We start from the raw sequence: 16,079 nt of genomic DNA on the forward strand, positions 1-16,079 counted from the left end.
ATTGATGGCCCTAGAATTATTGCTCTCACTGCGACGTTCGCGGCAATATGTAACGCGTGCTGTGTAATTGGTGCAATCATCGTTTTTGCGTGTAGGCGCAAAAACGAAAATCTATGTGGGGTGGGGGACTTTAAAAGATGTTTGTAGGGATTTTTTTGTGTGTGTGTAAATTTTATTTATTTTGTGCACAATTATTTATTTTTTTACACTTAACTTTGTTGTCACGGAGGGGGATAACAATCCCCCTATGTGATATCAAATTACAGTGATGGGTCCCCTTTATGGAGACATTAGGGGTCTCAAAGACCTCTAATGTCACCTAAGGACCCCCAGAGAAGCTGATGAAGCACAGATCTGCTTCATCAGCTTCTCTCCGATTTCTGTACTGGAGAGTGACAGAGGAATGCGGAAGTGATATAGTAAACATTTTACATCAGTACGCTTCCTGCATTCAGAGACCGGGGAGGAGAGTGGAGGGAGATCATGTACTGATCTCCCTCCATTCTCAGTGCACGGAGCCACATCGCCCATCCTGGATCGGACGCCCAGGATCGCGGGGACGGCGGTGGCAGGGACGGCGACCACGAGAAGAGGTAAGGAGGGTGGGGCGCACAGAGACATGCATTATACAAGCGATAGGGCGCCTTTACAGATGCCGGATCGGTTGTATGTAAACGGCCATCGCTGGCTGTTTCAAATTCTGGCGGTCTCCCACTCGTGCGCGACAGGGGAGCGCGCGAGCGGATTCACGCATGAAGGACATTTAAAGACACCCACCCGCATCCAGAAGACTCCCGTCCGGTTGTTTCTGAAAGTTCGGCGGACGGGAGGTGGTTAAAGTGTAAAAAAACCAGTATGGAAATATGAAAATATACTTACCTTCCACTATGCTTCTGCACTAGCGAGGACAATGTCACAATCTTTCTGTACCCCCAATATCACAGGCAGGGCCGTCACTTTAATGAGGCAGCCTGAGGCTATGGGGGGTGGGGGCGGCAGTCAGAGCAGCATGTTTGTTGTATAGTGGCCACTGTGCTGGATCATGCTGCCCCCTTTCTGGCCAGAGAGTCACAGGCTGATAAAAGCCGGAAGCGGCTAGTAGAGCATACTAGAAGTAGAATATAAATGACACACTTTCCAAATTCATGTCAACAAGTAAGAAGCTCTTCCCCTCTGAGTCCTGGGTCTTACTCTCCAGACTAGGTCAGTCCTTCTGGGTCTGTGCAGTTCGATAAGTTCATGTTTCAGGAATGCTAGCTTAACTATCCAGGGTGGAGTATTTCTCTTTCTGATCCAGCCACATTGCCAGTGACTTGGCACAAAAATGAAATAGTTTTAGGAGTGTTTCTGTCTCTGGCTGTTAGCACTAAAATGCGCAACTTCTGTTTGATGAATATTGGTATAAATAAATATATAAGTATACATGCCTGACACTATTAATATATATTGTTTAAGAGTAGGTAAAGACTTTGTTATGTATTATGGTAATTTGTGTGATAAATAACACCATCTAAAACTTAAAATTAACAGATAAAAATGTATTTTATAATTAATATATCATTTCTTTTTAAGCAATAATGATACATTTAATTATAGTTGTTTCACTCAGTGTATTCCTCTTCTGACCTTATGTCACTACAGGGCCCACTGGTGAAATAGGGGTTAATGGGAGGGACCAGTGAGCCCAAAAGGGCATCAGAAATCTGACACCCCCCTATAGGTGCTGAATTCTGCAGTCGACTTTCTGGGCATTACAGCGGTGTTCGTCGACACTGGCAACAGGAGAGGTAAGTATATATTATCTTCTTTACAAAGTAACTATTTTGTTTACAGGAGGCAGGACCCTTCTTCAGATGTCCACTTGACAGTCGGCATGAAGTTGACCATTCCTATTGGCTGTCAATTGGTGGGGTCCTCTCAGGATCCAGAAGAGGAGACTAAGCGGTGATATCAACAAAAGGGGACTGTTGGGTAGCCGTCTTTGCATGCACACAACATAACTGGATCACCAGTCCCCTGCACCCGTATGCCATATTTAATGGTTTAGTTTTAGTTTAGTTATTTAAAGGATTTTGAAAAAAAAAATGCCTATTGCTTACAGTCAGGCTCCAGTAGGTAACAATAATTAAGCAGCATTTAAACATTTTCAATAATGTATCTGCCATACCTGTAAGACATTTGCACCCCCACCAACAACTCTCAATATTCTATAGAGCTCTGTCCTGTCCTGTTGCCAGGATAAGCCAGCTGTTGGACTCTCACCCCCAGCATCACAGGACCGAGTGCCAACCTTATTCAGAGCCCCGCACATGTAGAGTGTGCTCCCTGCCCTGTCGCAGCCACTGGGCTCATCTGTGGCAGCAGAAGCTGTAAACAAGGATGGTGCCCAGCAGATTAACCCGAGGCATGTCTGCACTGACCAGGCTGTGAGGCATAAAGGGGCTGCCAGCCAGGGCTACATTTTATAATGCAGAAACCCTTTTTTTTTTTTTTACAGATATATGTAACATTTTGTTTAGATGTTTGGGTAAATTGCATTGTTTGTAACTAAATCTTTTAATAATCTATTTAATTTTTTATGTTCAAGAATTTTGTTGAGAAAACTTTTTAAGGTTAAAATCAGTTGCCAATCAGTTGAAAAGTGTTACCATTTTGTAAAACCTACGCTTGTTACGGATTTAAAAAAGCTGATGGTGAGACTCCAGGGCACCACGCCTAAGTTCAAAAAGGTCTGGGAGCCGCGGGGCTCTTATTTTCTGCCTGTAAACTTTGGCCATCACCTCTTTTAGGACTCTAGTATGGGAGCCTTAATCAAATTGGAACATTTTCAGGCTCAACTCCTCCAGCCAAATTTCCCTCTCTGCCCCTTGTGACAATGCCACTCTCAGCCTCACCCTGCACAGAGGTTTTCCAGCTTGCCGGACAACAATCTAAAGTCAGCAGACTGAGAGTAATTTTCAGTGGGATTGCTTAACTCCGCAGCTAACCCTTCATACACACACACACAAACAATAGCTGCCACTATGTGTTTTAACAGAAACACGCACTATTCCCAGCAAATACTGTGACAATTCTGACCTTACGCAATGCCTGTGATGCCCTCTGTCCCTCCAGACAGGACTATAACATCCTTGTGTACATTGGGAGCACTGCAGAGCTACACTTTCTAGGTCCCTTTAGCCTGCACACAGTAAGCTTGTGTGGGCTCTGGGTAGGCCTGTTGTAGTGGTGGGCAGTATTGTGGGTGGCATCTTATAAATCCTTCTGTGAATGTGCCGATGAGTGGAAGAAGAGGCACAGAAGGTCAATGGTGGTTGGGCAGAAGCCACCTATATTTATTAAATCCGTCCAAAGTTTCAGTTTACTTGGTAATGTCAGCCCAACTGAACATAGAACTATGGGAATCTTTTATAAAAGGACACAGTTTACCAAGCAGGGCATTTTGTACAACCCTATGGAAAACTGTGTTTCCCTGGAGATGAGCTTTACATTTTTAGAAAAAAAGATTTTAATGAAAAAATTATTTTTTCAGTTTCATAACTACATGTCACCTTTCCTTTATTAAACTCATGACATAAAATAGTAAGTTCGTTCCATTGGGTGCGGCACTTAATTATGTTGCATGTTGTCATTAAAGTAGGCCTAAGCCCTAACTCGCTGACATTAAATTGTGTATCAAAATTAATTGCCATTCTAGAAAATACTGCTTTCCACATTTTTAATACTTTCTTGCATCTCAGTGCTGCTTATCTCTTCCAGTATGTTTGCAGCCATTTTGTGTCTACAATCGCAGGCATCAGCAGTCATTGCACAGGGCGTACTTCCTCATGGTAACAATGCCAAAACATTCCTGCACATTGGAGAGTAGGAATGATTGCTTATAGCCACCACTGCCAGTCACTGTGACTGGGTGACAAGACTAGGGGATAAGGGCTCATGAGAAATGTTTAAGAAAGAGCACTATGTATGATGAGAGCGATGCAATATGCCCTGAAGACGCTTCCCACCAGCCCAATATGTACAGAGTCTGAAGGAAAAAGGTAATGACATCACATCAAAGTTAAAAGGCATTTCTCAAAAACTTACTTTGCCTACTATCAAAGCACTTGCTGGGTGACCAGGTAGTGTGTGTATATAGTGATGTGCCTACTTAACAGCTTTAAGGACCCATTCACACTGGATCCATTGCTTTGTGATCTATTTTTCAGTAGATGCTGATGGTAGGGAACCGAATGGGTGTGAATTGGGCTAGTTCACATCGCTCTATTCCATTGTGTTATGTTAAGTTGCGCTGAAAAAACAGTAGAACATGCACTACTTTTTTTCAGCGCAACGTAACGCAATGGATCTGGTGTGAACTAGTGCCATTCACACCCATTCATTTTTTGGTTGTCTTGCGATTTCTTTCCCATTTTGGTGTGAATGGGTAATAGAAAATTTGGGGATGATAATGTGTTGTGTGTGATATGCTTACGGTCTTTCAGCATTTCTATGGACCATTTCTCTGGGCTTCATATCTGATATCTTTGAGAACTTTTTCCAAACAAGGTAGATTACCAAGTCCTTCCTCAACCTCCCATCTACATGGGCTTGGATTTGGTGTGTGGAGTGTGACAACACATGTGCACAGCCATTTAGTACAGACATACTAGGGCCAATTTAGACAAGAACCAATTATCCTGATCATATCTTTGGAGTGTGGAAGAAAACCAGAGTACTTGGAGGAAACCGGTGTGAACACAGGGAGAACATGCAAACTTTACAAAGATAGTGTCCTTGATGGGATTCCCACCAATGAGCCGAGTGCTGCAAGGCATAAGCCACTGTGCCGTCCATATATTGTGTTAGTGTGCACGAAAATTAATGCTATTGTCTTTTTTGATTAAAATATAGATTAAATAAACATTTTCACAAATATTAGGAAACATTAAAAATGGACACCATCTTTTATTTAATAGGTTCTCTGCTTTTTGGAAATATAAAATTCTCAGGGTTTGCAAATCAATTGGGTACATTGAAAAATAAACGCTAGAATGATTCCAGCAGCAAAATGGTTATGGTAAACAGTTCAGTAATAGGTGGAAATAATACGAGTTCCCTATAAAAAGATAATGTTTCCATAAAGAGATTACTCATCTACACAGCAAATTCCAAAAGCAAGCCGAGAGCTCCCCCACATGGTGAAATCCATGTTACGGAAGAAGTAGAACGACTTTGTTGTCACATGTGTGGCTGAAATAAAACACAGAAATTGATCTCTCACGTAATATTGTTTTGTTTTTGTTTTTTTTATGTTCTAAGAAATGCAGTATTTAAAATATTCATACTTTCAGTTAAAGCTGAACTGTGGCATAAACAAATATTATCTGAATACATAAGGTGTGTGTAGTCTTTCTTGGTGTGCTTTGTGTATTCCAATTGAAACATCAATAATCCAGTATTGCAATAATCCAATGTAAAATGTGGCAGAGGTGGAGGTCTGGGATACCATCACATCAAAGGATTTATATTTTCACGATTAAACGCACTGATATGTGGGATACATTTGCAGAGCACTATTCATTCATTGTTGGATCCCCTTTGCAAGATTATTAGTGATGGGCCAAACATCCACGTGTTCGGTTCGTATTCGAACGGCTGAAAAGTTTGAATACGAACTGGAACGTATTCAAGTCAATGGGGGTCGAACATTCGAAAATGAAGGTCCCCTTTAAGAGGGCTTATATGCAAGTTATTAGCTATAAAAGGTGTATGGGGGTCCGGGTATTACCCTGGGGGACAGGAATCGATTATTAAAAAAAAAACATTTTTAAAGGAACAGTGATTTTTACATGACTTAAAGGGTATGAGTAAAAATTCCTTCAAATATCGTGCCTGGGGGGTCCCCATAACCTGCCTGTAAAGTGGCGGATCTGTAGGATGTATAGAACCAGCTGCAGCAAAAAGTGACATTTAAAAAGAAAAAAATTACATTTCAATTGATGGTAAATGGTTTTCCAAAGGTATGCATCCGGTACACCGGTCAGTGCACCCAAATATTGGGCCTTTGGTGCCAGCAAGTGCCTTCACACCATAGCACTCCAGTGGTATTCTAAAAGAGTGCAGGGTTCGACCCTGCGGTCAAATATTCCGACGGTATGCATCCGGTACACCGGTCAGTGCACCCAAATATTGGGCCTTTGGTGCCAGCAAGTGCCTTCACATCATAGCCCTCCAGAGGTATTCTAGAAGAGTGCAGGGTTGGACCCTGCGGTCAAATATTGAAATGATATGCACCTGTCACATGCAAGTGCAAAACAATTGTGTCTTAGTTGGTGGTGCACGACACCGTGAATCTAAGTTGAAGAATGCGTAATACTCTCCCACCAGCGTAGGCAACCTAGGAAGTCTTCCAAATGCAGAGATCCCCGATCTATTCAGTAACATCAGAATCAGGGGAGTGATAGCTGCTGGCAATCCAGGACTGATTAATTTTTATAAATGTCAGCCGGTGTACAGAGTCTGTGGACAGACGCACTCTTTTGTCTGTGACAAAACCTCCAGCAGCACTAAACATCCTTTCAGAAAGCACGCTGGATGAAGGGCAGCCCAGTAGCTCCATGGCATATTGGCTAAGTTCTGGCCAGTGATCCAATCTCAACACTGAGTAATTCAGTGGATCATGCGCTGGAAAGCTATCCAGGTCTGCCCTTGCCCTTAGGAAGTCCTGCACCATATGGTGAAGACACTGGCAATGGGTGCCTAAGTTTAACATCGCTGGGCGTCGTGGACTAAAAAAATTGCGGAAGGCATCAGTCAAGTGGCCCCCTTCTCCACGGCTCTTCCTCTGACCAACCGCAGCCTCAGAAGCACCTCTTTCATCACTTGGTAACCTACCAGTGCCTGGAAAGGTTTTACACAGGTTGCGCTTTAGAGCGTCCTCCAGTTGTTTCATCCTGTGCTCCCTCTGTGAGGGCAGGATGAGCTCTGCAACCTTACGCTTGTATCGTGGATCAAGAAGGGTTGCCGACCAGTAATGATCCCTCTCCTTAATACCATGAATCCTGGGGTCCTTTAGCAGGCTTTGCAGGATAAGGGAGCCCATGCAGCATAAGTTGGAGGAGGCATTAGCTTTCGAGTCTTCCTGGTCGCTCAGGATGACACTATCGTCCACTACCTCCTCCCAGCCACGTACTACTCCTTGGGTTTCCAGTGACACAAAACCCTCCCTTGAAGAATGCCTTATGTCATCCTCACCTTCAATGCCGCCGCGGCTGACATAATCCTCCTCCTCTTCCTCCTGTCTGATCTGCGGACCCGCAGGAATGCTGATTGCGTAAAGAGGGCCTTGAGAGATAAGGAAGTCCTCCTCTTCCTCCCGCTCCTCTGCCTCTAGTGCCAAATCAATCATTCCCCGCAGAGTGTGCTCCAGCAGGAACACCAAAGGGATCGTGTCACTGATGCATGCACTGTCCCTGCTCACCATCCTCGTCGCCTCCTCAAATGGTGACAGTACAGTGTATGCATCCTTAATCAGCAGCCACTGACGGGGGGGAAAAAACAAGGTCCCCTGAACCTGTCCTTGTGCCATACTCACACAGGTACTCGTTGATGGCCCTCTGCTGCTTGTGCAGATGCTGCAGCATTGCCAATGTTGAGTTCCACCTGGTGGGCATGTCACAGATAAGACGGTTTGTGGGAAGGTGGAATTCCCTTTGAATTTCAGCCAGGCAAACACTTGCCGGGTATGACCGTCTGAAGGGGCTGCAGACCTTTCTGGTCTGCCTGAGAAGCTCTGCCAGCCCTGGGTACCTGGTTAGGAAACGCTGTACCACCAAATTTAGGACGTGTGCCAGGCATGGTATATGCGTCAACTTACCCAGGCGTAGGGCGGAGAGAAGGTTGCTGCCATTATCACAGACAACCATTCCCGGCTCAAGCTGGCGTGGTGTTAACCACTTCGGGGACAGAATCTCTGCCCCGGTGTGGCTCCTGTCCCCTAAACAAACCAGCTCAAGCACAGCATGGCATCTTTTTGCTTGAGCCGCTGCGTAGCCCCTGGCAAGCTTCGGGTGAACTGCCGCTTCGCCTGGGAAATCTGCAGAGGAGGACGAAGAGGAGGGGTTAAAGCAGACAGACCTCATATCAACAGCTTTCTGGAGGCGTGGTGGATGAGGAAGCTCCAGCACAGAGCCCCATCCTGGATCCCTCCCATCTGCTAGCAGAGTTACCCAGTGAGCCGTGAGCGAAATGTAACAGCCCTGTCCATGCTTGCTGGACTACGTGTCGGCAGTAATGTGGACCTTGCTGCTGACTGCCTTTTCAAACGAGGCCAAAACATTGCCTTCCACATGCTAGTAGAGTGCTGGAATGGCCTTCCGTGAAAATAAATTTTTCTTTGGTACCTGCCACTGTGGTACAGCACATTCTGCAAACTCACGGAAGGGGGCAGAGTCCACCAGCTGGAAAGGCAGCAGCTGTAATGCAAGTAATTTGACCAAGCTGGCATTTAGACGCTGTGCATGTGGATGGGTGGAACAGTATATTTTCTTCTGCTGCAGCAGCTGGGGCAGCGAAATTTGACTGCGAAAATCTGCAGCTGATGGGCTGCTGAGCTGCTGGCAGATTTAGAGGAACAACCTGGTAAACTCATTACTACAACATCATCCCCGTCAGTGGAAGTTGTGGACATGGCATGACATGTGTGTAGTGGGGGTAGAGACAGATGAGGACCGATAGGAAGTGTTGTGCCAACGGGGTGTGTGGCAGGTGGCCATATGTCTCTTCAAGCACATGGTTCCCAAGTGGCTGAAGTTTTTGCCACGCTTGATCCTCTTGAGACAAAGCTTGCAAATAGCAATGCTGCGGTCTGCTGCACATGTCGTGAAAAACTCCCAGACAGCTGAGTTCCTGGAAGTGTGCTGCGTGACAACAGCGCCCTGCACCTGTGCAGCTCTGCCTTCTGATGCAATGGACTGGCTATGGTTGCTCGTAGAGGACATTGTGCCTCGTTGGGGTTGTGCCTCCGCCTCACTTTCCTCCTCTGTTTGATCAGACACACAAGCTGAGTCAGTGACCTCATCATCGTCATCACCCCCTATGTCCTCGTCACTGGAGCCAACCTGGCAGTATGCTGCAGCTGGGGGAACATGAGTGCCAGTTCGTTGTGCGTCACCGGCACCCCCTCCCTCTAGGCTGATGCTACTCCCTTCCTCAACCTCAACAAGCCCCCCCGTGTGATGGCAGATGGTGGTGACAGATACTCTTTAAGGTGATGCTGGGGGTCCAAAAGACCCCCAGTGTCACCTTTACACTGGAAATAAGCTATTAACGACGTACACTGTACGTCGCCAGTCACGAAGGGGTTAAAGATATGGGTAAAGGTCCGCTTTAACTCCTTCATGACTGAGGCCTTTTTTTTTCTTCTACTGTACGGTCGCATGTCTTTTGTCTTTTCCGAGCATGCTGGAAAACCCTGCCGAAAATCGTAAGATTTTCAGCGGGTTAGTGGCATGCTCGGAAGACAAATGCCAAATGGGCCGGTGTGCGCAAGCGCCCACTGTTGCGCAGCATTGGAATCATCAAAAGCCCTCCCCTCAGCGGGGAGGGCTTGTGATGATCGCAAGTACGAGGCAGATCGTACGAGATTTTAATTACCTTACAACCATTGCACAACGATAGTCGTGCGATGGTTGTAACTTAGTGTATGGCCAGCTTAAGGGGGATGACCAGAGTAGTTACCACACACTTACCAGTAAAGGACAGGGTACTATGGCATATAGCTCTCTTTCAGAGCTAGGATGCTGTTGATATCTGACACTTCCAGGTGTGTCAGATAGCGTTTCTCCTGTTGGCAGGGATCTCAAGTCTCCCTGATGTTCAGGGAGTCTCCCTCTTTTGGACAGCAGCTCCCTGATGTCCGCAAGAGAGGCATTTTCTCCCTGAAAGGTTTACTCTGAGTAAACCTTTCCGGTAAGATATCAGTGGACGGATGTCTGTGTTGGGTGCTTTGGTTCCTCCCACTACCCCCTATTGTGTTGTGGAGAGTTGTTAGAGGGCTGGTGTGAGGAACCACAACACCGGCTGAGGGATGCATTATCTGACAAACCTGGAAGTGTGGGAAAGCAACAGTGTCCAGAGCTCTGCAAGAGGATATCACTGGTCGAGTCAGGGCATCACTGGTCACTTTCTAACTTATTTTACTATTACAGGGGCCCGCTGCTGGATATTATGTATACTTATGAGAGGGTTGGTTTAATCAGATGTATTTGCATATGTTTTCTGCTACAGAAGCAGATGATTTCCAGTCCCTGCAGACTGCTATGCTGCCCTGAGGTATGTTTAAAGACAATATGGGCTTGGTGGAGGCTGGTCTATGTCATGTGATCAGCCTGTCAACCTTGACATTCTCGGGAGCGAGCACGTAGGCACGAGATACCAGTATTCGTTCATGGCGCAGGGAGGTGTGTGCTGACGTCAGGAACGCGCCCGGCACCAGTGTCTCGCTGGAAAGGTTACAGGCGGCTGATCAGGTTTGAGGTCGTCCGTGTCACCGAACTGGAATCTCGGCTTGGAGAGTGACCCGGATCCTCCTCTGACTGGCCGCCCATGCAAAAGATGCTGTCTCTTATATCCCGGGTGCTGCAGGGCTCGGCCCACAAGCCTGCCACTGTGAGTAGTGCATGGGAGAAGAAGGACACATACAGTTCTCCTGCCATTGTTGGGGTGGTTGTCAGGAAGGAGATGCATACACGGGGGGAGGCGGCCTGAGCTATTGGGGGTAGATAAATACATAGGGGTGTTGGCCATGGCAATTACAAGGGGGGCTTGCTGTGGAAGATAGATACATGGGGTGGGGCAGCTGGTACAAATGAATAGACAGCTTGGAGGGGCAGTGGCAGACAAATATATGGGGGGAGGGGGTGGCAGATATGGCAGATGGGTACAAGGGGGCAGGCGGTGGCAGATGGGTACACACGGGGGGCAGGTCGTGGCAGATGGATGTACTGGGTGAGAGGGTGGACGACTACGTCGGGTCCTTCATCTGCCTATAATAAGGTATAACACAGAAGGCCGGCTCGGTTTCTATTCTAGATTTGGATACAGTGGGAGGAGAAAGAACTTCTGTCAGATTGTTATGTCCGGGGGTCCTGCTGGCGAGGTTATCCCTCATTTCTGCCTCAATGACCCAATAGGAAGTGAAAGAAATCACTTGGGCTGGAACATGAAATGAAAGCTAGAAGCTGATTGGTTGCTTTAGATTCTGTCTAACCCAGTTTGAGTAAATTCCCCTCATAGAATTCAGACACCCATTAGCAGCTTGTTCTGGGTGCAGCAGTAAATGCAGACACAGACAGCAATGGCAGCCCCCATACTCTTCTTCTGGAAGGGTCACTTTAACAGATGAGTAGTTTTTAGTCCTGTGAGATCTCAATGCAGATGGGACGGCTTACAGCACCCATCATGTTTATCATTGCACGGATGAGTTGGAGTCAGAGGATAAAGCCTATATGTATATTTATATATTACGTACGGCAGACTTGTGATTGGTTATACTGGAGGAAAGCAGATGTGAAGGTGTTGCCCATACGAACCGACCTGCGTTTTCTTTCTTTCCATATTTAACCTGCATTAGACACATACTGTATATCAGGGCTCAGCAAACTCCGGCTCTCCAGCTGTAGCACAACGACAAATCCCATGAGGCATTGCAAGACTCTGACAGTTCCACCCCAGCTGGAGGACCGGAGTTTGCCCATCCGATCTGCTGTATGTGGTTACCGAGGGGGTTAGGTTTCCATGAATGTCACAAGTAGCTGAACTGTGAGGATAGCCGCTTCTTTGTCCGCTTTGGTGAGTTGATGTTTCTTCTTTTTCTATGTCTTTGGCTTGCCGATGATAAAGGGGGCCGCCGGCGAGGTAAGGAAAACGTGAGCTTGTCATCCTATGTGCTCCTGTTCACAACGGATCATTTCCAAAGACGCTTTTGGTGGCGTCTGGTTTATCACTAGCACGGCTTAGTGGGGCCTGTTGGGGAGATTGAAGACACTACATAAGGACCCTGTAGACTTGTAATGATCTCCACCAGGTTCCGCCAGTGATGGATCAGGACATGATTGTGCGTCCTTGTGCACTCTGACGTTTCCCACATGTCCCAGACACATCTGCAGCTCTGACCACCATCTTCACTTTACATTTAGCTTCTCAGTAGTGTCATTCATCTGTATATTCCAGAGGGGAACCCCGCCAGGGAGGGTGATACAACTGCTTGGCATAAAACTGATGGGCACGCAGCAGCAGATAGGATGGATGGTCCTTTTGGGGGGTTAAACAGTATGTGGTCCATGAAAATCCAAGCCAGCCGGTTGGTTCTTCTGCTGGTTATGGTCAGCCATAGAGTCCCTATAGAGAGGCAGTGATTTCTTCATCCACCCAGACCAGGCAGAGGTCATATGTCTGGAGGCATTGGAAGAATCCCCGGCACCCATACACCATGTTGGCTGTTTTTCTTAATGCTTACACAATATTTGCCTGTCAGCTCAGAAACAGACACCATTATGGCTTACACCAGACACACGAGTTACTGTAATCTGCCGCCACCTGCAGTTGGTCCATGGACTGGTCTGCTAGGAAACCATACACATGCAGATCCTTGTCTGGCAGATCTGCCAACTTATACACACTGACACACCTGCAAATTACAACCACGCAAGGGAATTTAATATGGATTAAGAGGGAACCGCCCAGGCATGTTAAAGAAGAATCCCAGGTTTTTATCAAATTAACCCTTGCAGTGGGGCTACTCCAGCATTGCAAGGGTTAACTGCTTGTTTTTCTCACCAGAATAGAGAAGATATAGTCGCCTGATCCTCAGCACTCACCTCTCTCCCCCTCTGCTCTGCCTGTGGCATGTCCCTTGGTGTGCAGATGAATGGTCCTGCAATAAATTTGATGTCACAGGAGCCTGGGGGAGAAGAGGCTGTGGGGACTGGTCTAGCAGTCCAGCAGGACTAAGGATCTGGTGAGTATATTTTCTTTATTTTAGCCCCTCCACCTAAACGAGCAGTTGCGGGTTACTTTCATACTGCAAGGGTTATTTTTTTTTAAATCCCAAAGTTCCTCTTTAAAGTCCGGCTGTTACAGTTGTTGGGAAGAAACCCATCGTCTGTGGCTCCTCTAAAACACATTTTTAGTTTATCTCATCCATTGATAATGCCTTTTGGTTCTTTGTGGCACATGCTCCTTGGCAGGACCTTTTTTAAATGTTAAAATGGTTGACAGGTTCTCTTTAAAAGAAACCTGTACTAAGAAAGTGTTCATGTAGCCGCACCTGACTTCCTTTTTGGAAATCCTAGTTCCCTGCCTGTCATGGTGATCCTGTGGCTTTGGTACATTGACCTAGAACAAATATGTGGATTCTAGGGATGCACCGATACCGATATGAATACTCGCCCAAATGCTCCGATGCCTTTTGGCGAGGGAGCATGGAGCCGGCTTCCCGGCCAATCAGGAAGCTGGGCGCCGTGTAATGAATTCGGTATCAGCGAGTACCGAAATTTTTCTTTTATCGGTACTGGATACCGAATTACCGGTATCGGTGCATCCCTAGTGGATTCCTTTCCTGATTTCCATACTTGATCAAGGTCAATGTCTCAGGAACTATTAAAGCCAGAGTTAGCCAGGAAAGTAGTATTTTAGGAGAAGCCCCTGTATTTCTCTCAGCACAGGTTTCTAAGGTCTGTGCTGCTACTGAACATGAAAATTGTGAGCCAATCAGCTGAAGTCACTGTTTGGGTATTCTGACAGCTGCGGGTGCCGGCTGCCACATAAGGGAAGTTGCCGCCATCCACTCGAGTTAGAATGGACGGGGGAATGAAGGGGTTTTGTTGATTGGCTTTAGACAGTTGTCAGAGTTGGAAGGCCTCCCCTCTACTCCTCCCTTCCATGTTTACCAGTGTGAGATCACGGGGTGGATCTTCCAAACAGATATTTTGGGCCTTTCCCCTTTTACACTGTGCCTTCAACTGAGTTGTAATATTGTTACACAGCTTCCCAGCTACAGCCTCTGTGCGTCTCCCCTTCCCCGTACAATCGTTTCTATTTTACTGGCTCTTCTGTTGTGTAACACATTCCATGCATTGCTTCGCTCTCACTTTGGTCTGTATGATAGTTATGTGAATTGAGTGACTCGCAAAGCTGCTGTGAGCTCTGTTATCTACTTCAATCTTTTCTTTCCTCTTTTCCAGGCTGTCCGTGTTATGGTGGCATCCCGTAACTATGCTGACTTTGCATCAGAAGCAACGTTTGATATTAAGGTAGGTTTTTAAAATTGCTTTCACCTACAGTGTGCCAAACACTGAAAATGAGGAAATAGAAATCCTTTTATATACTAAAACCCGCCCTATTCCATTCCATTCTATTCCATTCCATTCTATTCTATTCCATTCCATTCTATTCCATTCCATTCTATTCCATTCCATTCTATTCCATTCCATTGGGCGGGTTTTAGTATATAAAAGGATTTGTATTTCTGTCCAGTCTTGTGATCAGACATTACCGCTATGCACCATTAACTTGTACATTGCGATGGTTGTAAGGTCTGTGGCCAGCATAACACTTCTTGAATAGGAAAGCAATAACCGCCAATCTTTATCGATCGGTAGGCCTCCTCATTCGATGCCAGGATCGTGTTGACCAAAAAAAGAAAGCAAACACCATAGCGTGTACCATCCAAACAGAGTCTGATTAATTAAAAGAAAATGACTCGCATAAAAGCAGTGGTAACATAGCATGGACTCTCTATTAACTTAATGGTGTGCCCATACACCTTACAATAATCTGCAGGTTTTCTATGGTCAGATGGAAAAAGTGCAACAGATTCCGCCATTTACACTAAACTGTGTGGATGGAGGAATCTCCCGCTGGGCCAAGCTTTAGTATCTTGCTAGTCGGCTCTCAAAATACCAGAATAATGCTGGTATCCAATCAGATTGTTCAGGTTTTTTGACAGCCAGCGGGGCCGACTAGCAAGATACTGAAGCTTGGCCCAGTGGGAGATTCCACATTCCACACAGTTTAGCGTAGATGGAGGAATCTGTTGCACTTTTTCCATCTGACCATAGAAAGTATGAAAGATACTCTATAGGTGTATGGCCGGCTTTGGGAGTAGAGCTTTTATAAAGGGAAAGCAAAGCTTCTGAAAAAGGGAAATAAAAATGGTGATTGCTCGGCTTGATATGGCAGAAAAGACTGTGTAAGCTTCTTTTGCCGTAAAAGCTTCTTTCTAGCTGTCAGCATTTTTTTTTCTGTGCGTAAGCCACGCATGCGCTGAAGTAACTCCTGTTAGCATGTGCAGGAGTTATGTCTTTGGGTCCCCGGCCAATCAAGTGTCTGACTCGAAATCTGGAAGAAGACTGGGAGGAAGATTGGAGGCACTGCAGGGATTGCAGCAGCAGGTGACTCTGCGGTAATGTGCTGATATACCGTGTTTCCCCGAAAATAAGACAGTGTCTTATTTTTTTTTTTGCACGAAATAAGACACTAGCGTACTAACACATTATGGCTAAAAGCTCCACTTTTATTTACTTATTTATTTTTGTGCCTTTTTTACTTCTGCTTTAAAAGGGCATGGAGAGGGAGCTAAGGGTGTAACTAGGGGTGCACCGATACCAAGTACAGTACTCGGCACGAGTACATGTACTGCTACTTTTTAGCTCCAAGACTACACTAGAGAAAAATTGAAAAGTTAGGAGTCAGCTGTCATTTGTAAGGAGCACACGGAGCTCATGGGATTTGTACATCTCTCTTTTAATGTACGATTTTGTTTTTATGAATATAAATAAAGGGATGCACAGATACCAGTTTTGCGAGTACGAGTACTGGTACTGGCCGAGTACTTACAAATTTTTGTTTATTGCCATGCGACAGTTTTTCTAAAACAATACAAACAAAATAGTGTGTGTGTCAGTTGCATATGTACAGTTTACTAACATCCCACAATTTTCTTTTTTTTAAACATTTATACTGAAATATTTAAAACTAAAAACAGGAATGATTTGACTATATATATATATATATATATATATATATATATATATATA

General features: G+C 45.6%; 1 protein-coding gene across 5 annotated transcripts in view; it reads left to right on the forward strand.

The window, feature by feature from the left end:
• The first annotated feature begins 10,387 nt into the window (after window positions 1-10,387).
• Window positions 10,388-16,079, forward strand: part of PDHA1 (pyruvate dehydrogenase (lipoamide) alpha 1) — a 20,021-nt gene continuing 14,329 nt past the window's right edge. For 3 of the 5 annotated variants that reach the window (XM_018554848.1, XM_018554847.1, XM_018554849.1), the window contains exons 1-2: window positions 10,388-10,644; window positions 14,226-14,294. In XM_018554848.1, coding sequence (XP_018410350.1) covers window positions 10,588-10,644; window positions 14,226-14,294 — 126 coding nt within the window. In that variant the 5' untranslated portion in view covers window positions 10,388-10,587. Of the gene's footprint in view, window positions 10,651-11,883; window positions 11,899-14,225; window positions 14,295-16,079 lie in introns of all 5 variants that reach the window. The other 2 variants (XM_018554845.1, XM_018554846.1) reach the window with 2 other exon arrangements.

This window comes from Nanorana parkeri, unplaced genomic scaffold, assembly GCF_000935625.1.
Source record: "Nanorana parkeri isolate BGI_ZX_2015 unplaced genomic scaffold, ASM93562v1 scaffold175, whole genome shotgun sequence".
Classification (NCBI taxonomy): Eukaryota; Metazoa; Chordata; class Amphibia; order Anura; family Dicroglossidae; genus Nanorana; species Nanorana parkeri.